General features: G+C 38.0%; 1 protein-coding gene across 1 annotated transcript in view; it reads right to left on the bottom strand.

Annotated features, from left to right (window-relative positions):
* Positions 1-17,435, bottom strand: part of CORIN (corin, serine peptidase) — a 720,658-nt gene that overhangs the window by 209,717 nt on the left and 493,506 nt on the right. Inside the window, exon 8 of the mRNA XM_053703991.1 lies at positions 11,681-11,791. Within this exon, the coding sequence (XP_053559966.1) occupies positions 11,681-11,791 (111 nt within the window). The remainder of the gene's footprint in view (positions 1-11,680; positions 11,792-17,435) is intronic.

The raw sequence follows: 17,435 nt of genomic DNA, 5'->3' as shown, positions 1-17,435 counted from the left end.
TGCTTCATAGGCATTCATCAATGTGCTTTTTAAATATGTATCTTGGGTTCCCCTTCAGCTTGACATAGGTATTTGAATCAGAGAGCTGTCTATAGGCCTCTGCCCTATAGTCAACATAGTCTTGCACGACTATGGACCCGCCCTTATGATGAGGGCTTCTTAAATTTAGTTGCAGGCATACTGGGTTTAAGAAGCCCTCATCATTTGAACCTACAAACACGCATCTCTCTATCAGGAATTTCACAAGGATGTTATGTAATGATATCTCTAATGATGCCCCCTTTACTGTTTAGCCAAATTTGAATTTAGAAGAGAGGAAGGCCGCCAAAACACTAAGTAATTATAACAGCATTGTTATCCGCCCGGCGGATAAGGGCGGGTCCATAGTCGTGCAAGACTATGTTGACTATAAGGCAGAGGCCTATAGACAGCTCTCTGATTCAAACACCTATGTCAAGCTGAAGGGGAACCCAAGTAACATATTTAAAAAGCACATTGATGAATGCCTTAACAGGGGCTATGAAGCAGGTTTATTATCAGAGCAAGAGATTGAGTATTTGATAAATGATCACCCTAAAACACCAGTACTGTATCTGCTACCAAAAGTGCATAAGACTCTCACTAATCCAGGGAGTCCCTATTGTCTAATTTAGCCATCTATGTAGACAACTATCTCCAACCGGTGGTAAAGGGAACTCCAGCATACCTGCAGGACTCACCCAGTTTATTAAATATATTAATAGGTTATACTATGCTTGAGCATGATGATATCCTTGTCACCATGGATGTGGACAGCCTATACACCTTCATTCCGCATGGGGGGGGGGGTTGCGGCTGTCAGGTCCATGGTGACGGGGAATCCACTGTATGAGAGTCCTCCAATTGAGTATTTATGCGAGTTGCTCACTCTGTGTTTAGAGAAAAACTTCTTTAAGTTTGAGAATGGTTATTTTTTGCAGGTGTCAGGGACAGCCATGGGTTCAAACATGGCACCCACATATGCCAATCTATATATGGCATGGTATGAACAGACAGCCATGAAACCATTTACTCACCCCCATATCAGGTACTATGTACGTTACATAGATGATGTGTTTCTGGTATGGGGAGGGAATAAAGATGAGTTGGAGAAGTGGGTGACATGTTTGAATACAATGGACTGTCCCATACGTTTTAAATTGGAATATAGTGATGAGGCTGTACATTTTTTAGATCTGAACATCTACAAGATTATGACTGAGGATGGAAGTTCCTTTGGAACTTCGTTATATACAAAGCCAACCGACCGCAACTCTCTGTTAGAGGCCAGGAGCTTCCACCCCAGCCATCAAAAAGTAGGGATTGTCACCTCTCAACTTATGCGGGTTATCCGTAACAATAGTGAGGTACCCACCATGATTAAGCAGTTGACAGTGATGGAAGAAAAATTGGTAGCCAGAGGCTATGACAAAAGGATGGTCCGCAAGATCAAGGATGAATTAATGCAGGATCCAAATAAGAGAGGATGCGAAAAAGCCAGCTTGGAAACTGAACAGCTGAACTTTGTAACCACATATACTCCAAGCAGCAGTATGCTTAGGAGGTCGGTGCATGAAAACTGGCCAATTCTGGGAACTGATCCGACACTCCCCTTCCAAAGGATGCAGCCACACAGGATGGTGTATCGCAGGGCGGAGAACCTAAGGGATCTATTAGTGAAGACGATCCAGTTAAGTTCTACCAAAACGATACCTGGCTAAAGACGTCCAAACCAGGATGCTACACATGTGGAAGTTGTGTCACATGCAACACCATGCTGAGGGGCCAGACGTTCCAACACCCGCATACCAACAAGCAATACACCATCCAATACAGATTAACGTGCACTACCACATATGTCATTTATATGTTGATCTGTCCGTGCTCCTTGGTCTACATTGGCAAAACCATAACGAGCTTCTGAGACCAAATGGCGAACCATCGCTGCGCAATACGTGAGGCACTGAGACAAGGGGATTCGGAGCAACCTGTTGCCCGACATTTTGCTGAACACAACCACAGTCTATCCAGTCTTTGTGGTATTCTGAGCTTCGTATTTGAGTAAACAAGTATTTGCACATTGGTTATAAAGGTTAGCTCTAAAATTAGAGCTTGTTGCTCTTTTTTGTAGTAATCAGAAAACAACTTCTATGTAGCCTGATTAAACAATATGAGACATTTAATATATGATGAATTTGTATATTAACTACTGACTTAAGTGTTAATAAATATAAGGAATATTTAATATAATATATATCTTATGTTCAAGATATATATATATAACCGGAGGCCACAGATGAAAAAGAAATACTGACAAGCTCAGAATCTGAATTGGTAGAAACAAATGATTCTTCTTACTTCACGCAATCACACACAGCCTAAAATATTTACAAGTTCAGACATTCCACAGACATACAATGTTTGTTCATATTGGATGTTGCAGGTAATAGGAGATGCCCAATAATTCAGTATGGTAACAAAAACAAGCAGGTAAGAAGTTTAAAGGCTTTAGCATTGTTCGTATACGTTACCACCTTGAGGACCGTGATATTTCTGTTACCGCATTGGAAGATCCGTGTTTGGAGAGGCAGCGTGTGTGAATGCGGCTTACTTCCGGGTAGCGGTGAAAAAGTAGATCCGGCCGTTGAATGATCCAAAGTCGGTAATGACAAAGTAACGATTTGAGCATAAGAGATTCAAGACGCAGCTAGAGTAAACAAAGTAAACCACCTTGCACAGGATACAAGCAATAGGAGACCTGAGATAAGGAAAGCTACACCAGAGTAGCTAAGACTTCAATAATCAGGCAGTAAATGAGTGTTACAGGTAGTCCTTATATAGGGTGGAGACCAAATAGGAGGGGTTATAGTTAAAGGTATACCACATCTCCCCCCCTTCAAGGAAGCACCCCAGGGGTTTCCAAACTAGGTTTCTCAGGATAGCGGCGATGAAAATTTCGTAGAAGACGGGGAGTGCGAAGATCAGAATGAAGCTGCCAAGAGTTATCCTCTGAACCATAACCTTTCCATTTCACAAGATACTCTAACCTCTTCCTATGGATCCTAGAATCCAATACAGCTTCAACTTCATACTCCTCTCGATCATCAACGAGTATTGGAGGTGGTCGAGACAAGGAGAGAGACTGAGGTGAAGGAAGATATGGCTTTAACAGAGAGACATGAAAAGAGGGGTGAATCTTAAAATCCTGGGGAAGCTCTAATCTCACAGCATTGAGGTTGATTATTTTAGAAATCTTAAAAGGACCCAAATATTGATTTGCTAACTTTTTGCTAGGAACTGACAGTTTGAGATTCTTTGTCGAGAGTAGTACCAAATCTCCAATCTGATAAGCCGGGCTAGCAGTGTGATGGGTATCATATAACCTTTTTTGATAATCTTTAGCTTCCGAAAGATGTTTTTTCAGGATGTTAAGTCTTTCTTGTAGGGTAGTTGCGAAATCCAATGCTGAGGGAGAGTTCACTTGTTGAGAGGACAATGAAATAGTAGTAGGATGATATCCATAAGTAACGAAGAATGGGGATAGTTTAGTAGATGTAGAAGTAGTATTGTTATAACAGAATTCAGCCAAAGGTAAATAGGATGACCAGTCATCCTGCAGATGAGATATATAACAACGAAGATATTGCTCAAGGGTTTGGTTGAGTCGTTCTGTAAGGCCATTTGTCTGAGGGTGAAAAGCAGTCGAGTATCTAGAATCAATTTTGATTAACTTACATAGGGATCTCCAAAAATTAGAGGTAAACTGTGTACCACGATCAGTTATTATAACTTTGGGCAGTCCATGTAAGCGAACTATGTTGTCTAGGAAAACGTGAGCTGTAGTGAAAGCTGTAGGGAGACCTTTTAGGGGAATGTAATGAGCCAGTCTTGTTAAATGATCAATGACAACTAAAATAGTATTGTAATGGTGGGATTCAGGTAACTCGACAATAAAGTCCATTGATATGGTACTCCAGGGTTTGTCAGGAATAGGCAGAGGAGATAAAAGACCTGATGGTCTTTTGTGTGTTAACTTGTTTCTGGCACAGGTATCACAATGTTTTACATAGTTTGTAATATAGGTATCCATGAGTGGCCACCAATAATTTCTCCTGGTTAGGTCTATAGTTTTAGAAATACCTGGATGGCCTGCTAGTGTCCCGTCATGGGTTTGTTTAAGAATAGAAGATCTAATTTGTTTGGGGATATATAGTTTAGAATTATGATAGAAAAGACCAGTCTTGGAATCTTTTTGACAGTCTATTCCATGTGGTGGTTCATGTTTTAATTCTTTTAAGATCTCCTCTTCTAAAGGTGTTAATAAACCTATAATTTTTTCTTTTGGAATGATTTGGTAAATTTGATTATGAGTGTCTTGTTCATGTAATCTAGAGAGGGCATCGGCTTTGGTATTTAAATGTCCTGGTCTGTAGGTTAAGAGAAAATCGAAACGATCAAAAAATATAGACCATCTTGCTTGTCTTGCAGACAAGGTCTTACTTGTTTTTAGAAATTCAAGATTTTTATGGTCAGTATAAATCTTAAAAGGTAGCTTAGAACCTTCTAATAAATGTCTCCAATGATCTAGAGCACGTTTTATAGCTAGAAGTTCTTTATCTCCTATGCTATAGTTTTTCTCAGCACTAGTTAACATTTTTGAATAGAAAGCAATAGGATGAATCTCAGTCTTGTTCTTATCTTGTTGTGATAAAACTGCACCGATACCTGAGTCGGATGCATCTACTTCAAGGATAAATTCTGAATCAAAATCTGGCATAACTAGAATGGGAGCTGTAGTAAAATTTTCTTTCAATTTATTAAAGGCAAGACTAGCGGATTCGGTCCACTTAAATCTTTGTTTTTCACTAGTGAGTGTTGTTAATGGTTTAACGATTGAAGAGAAATTTTTTATAAACTTCCTATAAAAATTCGCAAAACCAATGAATCGTTGTACAGATTTTGTGGAAGTAGGAGTAGGCCAATTTAGAATTGCTGATACTTTCTCCGGATCCATTTGAATTTTGTTGGGACTGATGATGTAACCCAAGAATTTTATTTCTGTGACATGAAAGGAACATTTTTCCAGTTTAGCATATAGTTTGTGTTCTTTTAAACGAGTTAATACCCAGCGTACATGTTTTTCATGCTCTTGAGGTGTTCTAGAATAAATTAATATGTCGTCAAGGTATATTATGACACAAACGTCTATCAGGTCACGAAAGATCTCATTTATAAAAAACTGAAAAGTTGCCGGAGCATTACTCAGACCAAAAGGCATTACATTATATTGGAAAAGGCCATATCTGGTCCTGAATGCCGTTTTCCATTCGTGACCTTCTTTAATTCTAATCAAATTATAAGCTCCCTTTAAATCTAATTTGGTGTAAATAGTTGCACCAGTTAGACGTTCCAAAAGTTCAGGTATTAAAGGTAACGGGTATCTGTTTTTTATTGTGATGTTATTTAAAGCTCTATAATCAATAATAGGTCTTATGGTACCATCCTTGTTTCTTACTAGAAACATACCTGCAGCTGCTGGGGATGTGGAGTGTGAAATAAATCCCTTACGTAAATTTTCGTCTAAGTAGTTTCTTATATACTGGAGTTCCTCTTGAGAGAGGGGATAGATCTTACCATGAGGGATTTTGGAACCAGGTATTATATCGATAGGACAGTCAAACTCCCTATGAGGTGGAAGGTTTTCTGCCTCTTTTAAATTAAATACATCTGCCAAATCCTGATAACACGAGGGTAAACCAATATCAAGTGACGCTATGGTTTGATGTGGATAACAAGTTTGGGAACAAAAAGCAGAATCTAATGTTACCTTATTTGAAACCCAATTTATGTGAGGGTTGTGTTTCTTCAACCAAGGATAGCCTAGGATGAGAGTATGCTGATGAATGGTTATGAGATCAAAAGATAAATATTCAGTGTGTCCCTGCAATGATGTTACAAGCAGGGGAATAGTATGATGTGTAATAGGTCCTTGTTCTATTAATGAACCATCTATCAGCTTAATAGATACAGGATTTTGTTTACAAATAGTAGGTATTCGATTTTTATTTACATAAGTGGAATCAATGTAATTTCCGGATGCTCCTGAATCAATTAATGCCTTGGTTTGAATATTTTTCTGGTCCCACTGTAAAGAAATAGACAAAGTCATGTGTGTATCATTAGCTATGCTGTAAATAAAGTCACTGGTTTTTTTCTTACCATTCTTTTGTTTTTTCAACAAAGGACAAGTAGATACTACATGTTCTTTTTGAGCACAATATAAACAGAGATTTTCCAACCTCCTTCTAATTTTTTCCTCTGGTGGCAGAGGTCCTCTAAGTACACCAATCTCCATAGGGGTATCACTGCCATGAGCTTTGTCATGACTTGTTGTGACTTGGTAAGGTCTTCTATATGAGGTATCATTAGAGGCCTTTTCTGCCCTCCTTTCTCTCAAACGACGATCTAAAGATGTACTTAATTTAATAAGACCATCAAGGGTATCTGGGATCTCAAGACGTGAAAGTTCATCTTTGAGTGTTTCAGATAAACCTAAACGATATTGATTTTTCAAACTGATTTCATTCCACTGAGAGTCCTCTGCCCACATCTGAAACTCAGTGGTATAATCCTCCACATTTCTCTTACCTTGTTTTAAAGACCTCAATCTCATTTCAGCATTTATTTGAGAATTTGAGTCTTGATATAGACTAGTTAAAGCAGAAAAAAAATCTTGTAATGAATCCAGGATATTGTTATTGTTTTCAAAAAACCTATTAGCCCAAGTCCTGGGTTCACCTTGTAGGAAAGATATTGTGGTACAAACTTTAATCCGCTCAGTATGATAAGTCTTAGGTCTAAGAGAAAATAATAAATTACAGGCATTCTTAAATTCCCTGAACTCAGAACGTTTCCCTGAAAAAGGTTGTGGATAATTAATATGAGGTTCAGGTGGGTCATGAGGCTTTTGTGTAACAAAATCTTTAACTATAGTTTTCAGTGCAGCATTTTCAGTCTGCACTTCTGTCACAGCTCTTGCTAAATAATCAAGTTTAAGGTAAACATTATTAAACTCCTTTTTTATTTCATTAGGATCCATAATGTTTAATTAATTCAAAATTCGGTTTTTTGGGCCTGATTATTATGTGGTATTCTGAGCTTCGTATTTGAGTAAACAAGTATTTGCACATTGGTTATAAAGGTTAGCTCTAAAATTAGAGCTTGTTGCTCTTTTTTGTAGTAATCAGAAAACAACTTCTATGTAGCCTGATTAAACAATATGAGACATTTAATATATGATGAATTTGTATATTAACTACTGACTTAAGTGTTAATAAATATAAGGAATATTTAATATAATATATATCTTATGTTCAAGATATATATATATAACCGGAGGCCACAGATGAAAAAGAAATACTGACAAGCTCAGAATCTGAATTGGTAGAAACAAATGATTCTTCTTACTTCACGCAATCACACACAGCCTAAAATATTTACAAGTTCAGACATTCCACAGACATACAATGTTTGTTCATATTGGATGTTGCAGGTAATAGGAGATGCCCAATAATTCAGTATGGTAACAAAAACAAGCAGGTAAGAAGTTTAAAGGCTTTAGCATTGTTCGTATACGTTACCACCTTGAGGACCGTGATATTTCTGTTACCGCATTGGAAGATCCGTGTTTGGAGAGGCAGCGTGTGTGAATGCGGCTTACTTCCGGGTAGCGGTGAAAAAGTAGATCCGGCCGTTGAATGATCCAAAGTCGGTAATGACAAAGTAACGATTTGAGCATAAGAGATTCAAGACGCAGCTAGAGTAAACAAAGTAAACCACCTTGCACAGGATACAAGCAATAGGAGACCTGAGATAAGGAAAGCTACACCAGAGTAGCTAAGACTTCAATAATCAGGCAGTAAATGAGTGTTACAGGTAGTCCTTATATAGGGTGGAGACCAAATAGGAGGGGTTATAGTTAAAGGTATACCACAGTCTTAGATCGATGGTAATTGAACACGTGCCCCCACTGAGGAGACGTGGTGACAGGGATACTAGGCTGTTACAAGTGGAAACAAGATGGATTCACATGCTTGATACATTGGTTCCTAAAGGACTTAACACTGTCCTTGACTTCGGACCGTTCTACACAAAATAGTGCCACATTGGAATCTACCAGCTACTGCTGTATGCACTGTCACCCGAGACTATTCACATGGATTTTCATCCTAGTAGGTACCCACGGGTTTCTATGCATACTTCAAGAGGCATAGAGGGAAATGTTACCTCCACAGGTCTAGCAGAATCTGTTCTACCAGCTAAGTTTGTGCCATTAAATATGGATAAAAAGTGTATAGATAATTTTGGCATGATTCTCCATCTCACTGCTGTTGATTCATGCCACATAGTTTTTATAAAACACACATATCACTAAATATGAAAATGTTTTTATTTCTATTTTGCGCTGCTGTGCCATGATTTAATGCTCAGGATTTACACCACTTTTGACACTGATGCGCTGACACTTGTTTATAATTAGTGAGGTAATTTATTGGGATCTAGGAGCCAGCTCTTATACTAACAAGGAGACATGATTTAGTGGTCCCTGCAATAATTGAGCATGTTGTAGTTGGCCAGCACTACACCCCATATTAACATCTGAGTGCCACAATATATATAAACATGACTGACACATGTAGGGGTCTAATGCTGATATCAATTATGATCCGCCCACAATAGTTAGAACAGCATTGTATTTTTATGTATTCTTATGTGTTTCCATGACAACCGGTCACCATATGATTGGCCAGCTTCATAACACAGGGTTACGTGAGCACAGCGGATAATGTTAGGAGGTTCAGTGCAGTGTCAATATACCTATGCTGATATCGACCTTTATAAGAATAGTGCTGTTGACAATAGAGTTTTTGAGCCCATTCATGTAAGGGTCAGGTGACACGCTATGCCGATTTCCATGGTAACCGTTCGCAACATAACTAGCTAGGACTACAATATACATTTATATCTGAGAGCCACATTTTAATAGGCTGAGGCGGGTACTCATCTGCTTTAAGATGCTATCGATCATGAATTATAAGTTAGCCCCACAGTGTCTAAAGCGGTAACGTCTTTTGTGTTTTTGTGTTTATGTTGCCATGACAACTAACAATAGCGTGATTGGTTGATGCTTCAACATGGGAACACGCAGCGTGATGACGTCATTACGTCACCACGTGAGCAGTGAATCAGACACAGGAGTGCAAATAGGTTTGTTTGCTGGTATATAAGGGAGTGTATTTGTTGGGTACGATAGGTGAGTTTTTGGGATACCAAAGATATTTTGTATTGCTGACATTTGACAAAGGTGTTTTGTAAACACCGAAACTTTATGTCTTTTTAAATCTTTGCATATTTATTAAAAGTTAAATTTTATGTGAACAGTGAGTGCCTTTTCTGCTGGACTTTTTGTATACATTTTAAAGTGCACCCTGGCTGCTGGAAAAATTGTTTGATGTGCTTAACCTTCTTTGGACATTATATATATATATATTTATATATATATATATATATATATATATATATATATATATACAGGGAGTGCAGAATTATTAGGCAAGTTGTATTTTTGAGGATTCATTTTATTATTGAACAACAACCATGTTCTCAATGAACCCAAAAAACTCATTAATATCAAAGCTGAATAGTTTTGGAAGTAGTTTTTAGTTTGTTTTTAGTTATAGCTATTTTAGGGGGATATCTGTGTGTGCAGGTGACTATTACTGTGCATAATTATTAGGCAACTTAACAAAAAACAAATATATACCCATTTCAATTATTTATTTTTACCAGTGAAACCAATATAACATCTCAATATTCACAAATATACATTTCTGACATTCAAAAACAAAACAAAAACAAATCAGTGACCAATATAGCCACCTTTCTTTGCAAGGACACTCAAAAGCCTGCCATCCATGGATTCTGTCAGTGTTTTGATCTGTTCACCATCAACATTGCGTGCAGCAGCAATCAAAGCCTCCCAGACACTGTTCAGAGAGGTGTACTGTTTTCCCTCCTTGTAAATCTCACATTTGATGATGGACCACAGGTTCTCAATGGGGTTCAGATCAGGTGAACAAGGAGGCCATGTCATTATATTTTCTTCTTTTATACCCTTTCTTGCCAGCCACGCTGTGGAGTACTTGGACGCGTGTGATGGAGCATTGTCCTGCATGAAAATCATGTTTTTCTTGAAGGATGCAGACTTCTTCCTGTACCACTGCTTGAAGAAAGTGTCTTCCAGAAACTGGCAGTAGGACTGGGAGTTGAGCTTGACTCCATCCTCAACCCGAAAAGGCCCCACAAGCTCATCTTTGATGATACCAGCCCAAACCAGTACTCCACCTCCACCTTGCTGGCGTCTGAGTCGGACTGGAGCTCTCTGCCCTTTACCAATCCAGCCATGGGCCCATCCATCTGGCCCATCAAGACTCACTCTCATTTCATCAGTCCATAAAACCTTAGAAAAATCAGTCTTGAGATATTTCTTGGCCCAGTCTTGACGTTTCAGCTTGTGTGTCTTGTTCAGTGATGGTCGTCTTTCAGCCTTTCTTACCTTGGCCATGTCTCTGAGTATTGCACACCTTGTGCTTTTGGGCACTCCAGTGATGTTGCAGCTCTGAAATATGGCCAAACTGGTGGCAAGTGGCATCTTGGCAGCTGCACGCTTGACTTTTCTCAGTTCATGGGCAGTTATTTTGCGCCTTGGTTTTTCCACACGCTTCTTGCGACCCTGTTGACTATTTTGAATGAAACGCTTGATTGTTCGATGATCACGCTTCAGAAGCTTTGCAATTTTAAGAGTGCTGCATCCCTCTGCAAGATATCTCACTATTTTTGACTTTTCTGAGCCTGTCAAGTCCTTCTTTTGACCCATTTTGCCAAAGGAAAGGAAGTTGCCTAATAATTATGCACACCTGATATAGGGTGTTGATGTCATTAGACCACACCCCTTCTCATTACAGAGATGCACATCACCTAATATGCTTAATTGGTAGTATGCTTTCGAGCCTATACAGCTTGGAGTAAGACAACATGCATAAAGAGGATGATGTGGTCAAAATACTCATTTGCCTAATAATTCTGCACTCCCTGTATATCATTTTTTCCCCTATTGTTTTGTACACCTTATATGTTGTTTTACCAAAAGGGATTACATTTGTATACCATTTTCATTTAACTTTTTTCAGAAAAAAAACAAATGTAACTACTTAAAGGGACAATCAAGTCAAAATTAACATTTTATGATTCAGATAGAGCAGCAGTTTTAAAACACTTTCCAATTTACTTCCATTATCAAATTTTGCAGTCTTTTTATATATTCACTTTCTGGGGAACAAGATCCTACTGAGCATGTGCACTATCTCACAGGGTATACGTATACTGTGTCTGTTATTGGCTGATATATGTCACATGATCCAGGGGCTGGAAAATGGGAGAAAAAATAGATTTGACAGAGAAATCTACTGCTTATTTTAAAATTCAGAGTGGGTATTATTGCATTGTCCTTTAATTATGCACTTGTTAATTATATAATTATACCATACTTGTGGTCTTTTAATGCAAAAATAAACTTGTGATTATTTATGAAATAAAAACTTACAGCAGTTTACTTCATCAGATTTGTCAGCACAGTCATGATCACCATCGCAAACCCAGCTTAAAATGATACATCTTCCATCTCCACATCTGAAGCTTTGTGAATGGTTACAATCTGAGTATAAAAATAAAGAATTCAGAATGGAAGAAATATTAAAAATTATTATATAGTTGAAACAATAAGTACATTTTTAAATCTATTTTATTGTAAAAAAATTGATTTATTTGGCTATAGGATTTACATGTGCTTTTTATATTGTGCCTCTGATATTGTTTAGGCAAATTATTTAGGACAATTTATATACATATGTTGTTTATTTAGTGGGAGTAAAAATGTAAAGCCTCCTGTTGAGAGTCTCCATGCCTGATGAAACAACCAGATGAGTTGAGAAACATATAGAATATTGCATTTTACTGGTACTAGCTAGTAGTCTATTTCTTATTTCTCCGTCTTTATTTATTAAGCTCAGGATATGACATAATATATAGTGGATTATCATTGTATGCATGAAAATAAAACACATTGCTGGGCATATAATACCACTAGATAGTAGAGAAGTGTAAATATCAAATAATTAATAAGAGCATGTTATATTTGAATAATTGATTCTAGCTTATCCCTTGCAAGAGTTAAACACATAGGTAAAGTCCCTCGTTGCAGTTACCAAGCAGAAAACATCTAGTGACAGGCATGGGACGAATGCTCCTGATCATATCCCTGTGCTGGAGCTGAAACCACTCCATCTCCCAAATGTGACTTTACCAATGTGTTAGCCATCTTGTAAGGGTTAAACACATATCAAGCTATAGTCAGTAATGCAAAAATCACATGCTTAAATGAATCAGAGCATATCAATGTTGCTTTACATTTAAAATTTTACTTATACATTTCATCTACAATTACACTGCTATTTGATAACATAGCCTATTATAATATGAATATGAACATATACTACAAAAAGAGCCTACTTAAAAGGACACAAACCCCCAAATGTTTCTTTCATTTTTCAAATAGAAAATACAATTTTAAATAACTTTCCATTTTATTTCTATTATCTAATTAGCTTCATTCACTTGAAATGCTTTGTTGAAGGAGCAGCATTGCACTACTGGGTGGTAGCTGGACTGGGTGAGCCAATAACATGAGGCATATATGTGCAGCCACCAATCAGCAGCTCTGAGCCTACATAGGTATACGTTTTAAAAAAAGGATACCAAAAGAAGAGAACACAGATAATAGAAGTAAATTGGAAAATTGTTTAAAATCACATGCTCTATCTGATTCATGAAATAACAAATGGGGTTTCATGTCCCTTTAAGATGATTAATTGACTAAAGATAAATTGTTAAAGAAAAATATATTGAGACTAAATCCCTATCCCAAAAGAATGAACAGGGCCAAACCTAGAAAACGATCATCAAAGGCCAGAGACCTCATTAGGTAAAATAAATAAAGAACTCTGGTTTGCAATCTGCTTAGCACATCAAATATCTGCACCATATCTGAGACCGACAACATAGAATTTACAGGATTTAAATCACTTACATTCCACAAGCCCACTGAACTCCATAGCTATGAGTGAGAATGAACAAGACAATACAAGGGACCTCTATCAGGGAGTACAGGTGATGGGTGAGGTGAAACCAATTCCTCTATCTCCACCATTTTTCAAAACATACACACAATATTATTATCAGAAACTGATAGGGTCCACAAAACATCCTCTAAAGATATATATGCTGGTAAGGAGGGCAGCTCTAATTGTCCATCAAACATATTCCTGACTCAAATCTCATGCTAAAGCATGCACCTCACCTCACAGAACCTAACACTTTGACTTGCTTCTCTAGAAGGTCAAGAGCTACTCTAGGCTGCCTACTTTACAGATATAACAATTAATCAGTGTATGAAACTTCTACATAACAGGAAAATGAACATTCAAAGGGAAGAAATCAAAGAAATAAGTTGGCTTGAGCAGAATACTCATCTTAATAGCTTTCACTCAGCAACGTCAGCAAAATGACAATTTGATAGGGAACTCTTCAGTTATCTCAGTAGGGGATCAAAATGTATTTCTACCAAAGCCGTTGGATCATGTGACAAAAATAGAACCAAATGCGTTACTCTCAAAGTAGACCATTAAAATGGAAAAGTCATTTGCATCATTGAGTAAGGAAGGCCAATCAATCAAGCTTCAGTTTTGGTACCATTAACTTTATAAAATGATCAAATAAAGGAAGAAAAGCAAACAATGCTATCAGTTAGACCAGGGGATCTATAAGAAACCTTGTAAGGTCATCAGCAACAAAGCAAGCTTCTGTTAGGTATTGTGAAATAGAAGACCATGAATGTTGGAGTTATTGACAATTGCCTCCACCAAGGGCTCAATAACCATGTTGAAGAGGGGAACATAGACATTGGAAAATGGAAACCAAGAGAAGAAAAATCCAAGATGCCAGATTCTACCCAAGGCCAAGGAGCATTCATAGTTAACTGGGACAAAAGTCAGAAAATCTTAAGCCTCTCTGCCATATAATTCCAATTCTTCCTGTAAAGCTTCTTTTCAACATGAAGCAACAGGGTGAGAAAGGGAAGACTAAAGAAATCTGTTTCCATAAATATATTGGGGAGGTGATATGTATTATTCAAGCCCTATCTCTGTAACTAACATGAAACCAACCTGATTAGAATGGATTAAAGTAGCACTTGTCCTAGTCAAGTGGCCTAAACTTCTTGCAGTCTAAGAGATATTTTCTAGTTTTAAGAATAACAAGTATAGAGGCCTCTATCAATTACTCCCAAAGTGCCCCACTGACAAAGAGCCAGATTACAAGTGGATCGCTATTAAATGCTCCCACTCGAGTGTTAACTGCATTAGAAGTAAGCTTTTTACGGGAGTTGTGTTGTGCTGGTATTAAACGTTGAAAGTAAACTGTTTTTTGCTCAAAGTAACCTGATGCTTGTAAAAAGCAGAACTTAGGATATCGCGCACACGGTAATGTGTTCCCCCCATAAAAGTCAACACCCTACCCAAACACGATCCCATAGTGTCAAGTGTGTTAACCCAACATGAAAATATAAATATTTCACATTCCAATGTTCTTCACATAGAAGAATATCTTCTATTTATTCATAAACACACATATATATATATATATATATATATATATATATATATATATATATATATATATATGCAAAATGAGTCAGTTGCACTCTCACAAACAATTCTCCAAGGGCCAGGGTGCTAGAGTAGGTGATATGTAGTAGAATAGAAAACAGCACTCTCTGGACTTAAATTCAAACAGATAGTTTAATAGGTAACGTTTCGGGGAATGCTCCCCTTTATCAGACCAACAACATACAAGTGAAGCCAACATTTAAACATACATAGACCCCTCCCTCTTGTGAAAAACCGCCAAAAATGGTTGTCATAGCAACCAGACTTACAGTGTATAGTAAATACAAAAAGTCAAACAATATATACATCACTGAACCCCAAAACTAAATAATCCTTATAGCTGGGCAGTTATAAACAGAGTTATAATAAAGCTAAACACATCCCTTCTCAAAGCCAATATTACTATAAGGAACATAAGAAAAACCATGGAGCATACCTGAGAAACAGGCTGTGTAGGCCTATTTAGTGCAGCACAATAAGTAAATATTCATAGAGAATTGGCAGCACTATACAGAGTAATAGCGTAATCGAGAAATGTATTACAAAACAGTGAATCAAACCCCATATTACTATTATCGAAAATAATTCAGGCTCAATAAGCATACTTCGTTATACAACATTTGTACAAAAAGTTCATTGTAGTGTTCTCTGTCTAAAGTACCTTCAGGGATCCTATATACCGCGAATAACAGATGCCATAGCAATCAAAATAAAATGTATACACCATCCTAACAGCTATAAATCTCCATATGTGCAAATACTAAGTAGCGATAGTGTAGATTGCCATACCTAATCGCAACAGTATCAAAGCTGAGGCATCGCGTGAGGCAGAGTTGTAAGCCAGCCACTACAGAATGTTACAGTCTGCACCGTATCCCTCATAATTAAAGAAGTGCGCATGCGTATCTCGTCTGGGCGATCCGCCCCTAAGGCACCTATTGGCTGTAGAGGACAAGCCCCTCTATGTGTACAAAATGTGACTCACGAGTACTGGCTTTAACTGTGAACCGGACCCAGCGTATGTATTTAAACTCAGACACATTTATGGAAAGATGTGAACAATGTTGGGAAAAGAGTATATTTAACCCCATAAGTTAATATGTACCTCCGATTGCTGGGTGCCTCAGTCCCTATTATGTGTACGCCCCAGATCATGAAAAAGTGAAGATCGATCACCATAAGAGTAATACTAGTACTCAGCTCCGGTGTCAATATTGTGATGGGACCAAGCCCACTGTATCAAGAAATGGTGTCTACCCCCATAGTGTAAGAGGAGCAGGGAAACTTACGTATCATCAAAGCTTGCTTAAAGATTATGCACAAGATATCCTGGTGTTGTTATATGTGATACAGTGTAACGGTACATCGACACAGAACTAAAGGGAATCATAATACAAATAGGCTAAACAGATAATGTGATATGAATGCCGACTGGATCGCATAGTGTAATAACTAGCATGGGGGGGTGAGGATAAAAATATGTACACGGAATTGTTAAGCACTGGCTTTCCATAGTCAATTGTCACAGTGCCAGCAAGGGGAGTACTACCCATATGGTGGTCAAGCAGGGATAGGGCATGTATATACGTAAGGCAGGCATTAAGGGGATGACCCCTGCTAAGAAATATCCTATCATACTGCAAAAGCTACAATCAGATAAACAACTTTGGGAGAAAATCGTATATATCATATCGTATCATGAGAGATCATAGAAAACAATGCCAGTCTATACCCATATTCAGACCTCTGGGGTGTATGGTATCCAATTTGAAGATCCACTCTGCTTCTTTTTGTAGGAGACGAGTGTCCCTATCACCACCCCTAGGAAGAGGGGGTACGTGATCAATGAGCTTGAATCTAAGGTCAGAAACAGAGTGACCCATTTCCATGAAATGTCTGGCCACCGGTTGGTCACTCTTCCCTTTTTCAATAGCAGTTCGAATCGCACTCCTATGGTTGGCCATTCTCTTTTTGATGTCGTCAGAGGTTTTACCGATATAAAAAAGTCCACAGCTGCAGTTCAACATATACACCACAAATTTTGTGGTGCATGTGAGATAGTGCTTAATCTTGCAGGTTGTATTGTTGTGTGGGTGTCTGAACTGCTTGCATTGCAACATAGAGTTGCACGTTACACAACTAGGACATCTGTAGGATCCCCTCTTGGTAATTGGTGTTACTTTATTGTAGCTGTCAGTGGGGTCTGTTTTCATCAGAATGTCCTTTAGGTTCCTTCCCCTTTTGTATCCAATCCTAGGTGGTCCATAGTGCTGATAGGGTAATGATGGGTCAGTCTGGATGATCTCCCATTTTTCTTTTAAAGTTACCCCCAGTGTCCTTCTGCTGGGAGTGTATGACGTGACAAAGTTCATTCTCTTCTGGTTGTCACGTTTAGTAAACTCCATATTCACCTGTGATCTTGCTTCCTTTATAATGTTATTTTTGTATCCCCTGCTGTGAAATCTTGATTCCATTTCATTTAATTGTACCTCCTTCCTCTCAGCAGTAGTATTATTGCGGCAGACTCTCAGCATTTGTGCCCTGGGTAATTGCTTTTATGAGCGATCTTGGATGATA

The sequence above is a fragment of the Bombina bombina genome, chromosome 2 (assembly GCF_027579735.1).
Source record: "Bombina bombina isolate aBomBom1 chromosome 2, aBomBom1.pri, whole genome shotgun sequence".
Taxonomy (NCBI): Eukaryota; Metazoa; Chordata; class Amphibia; order Anura; family Bombinatoridae; genus Bombina; species Bombina bombina.
Note: the sequence above shows the minus strand (reverse complement) of the source record. Positions and strands in the feature narration are given on the sequence as shown.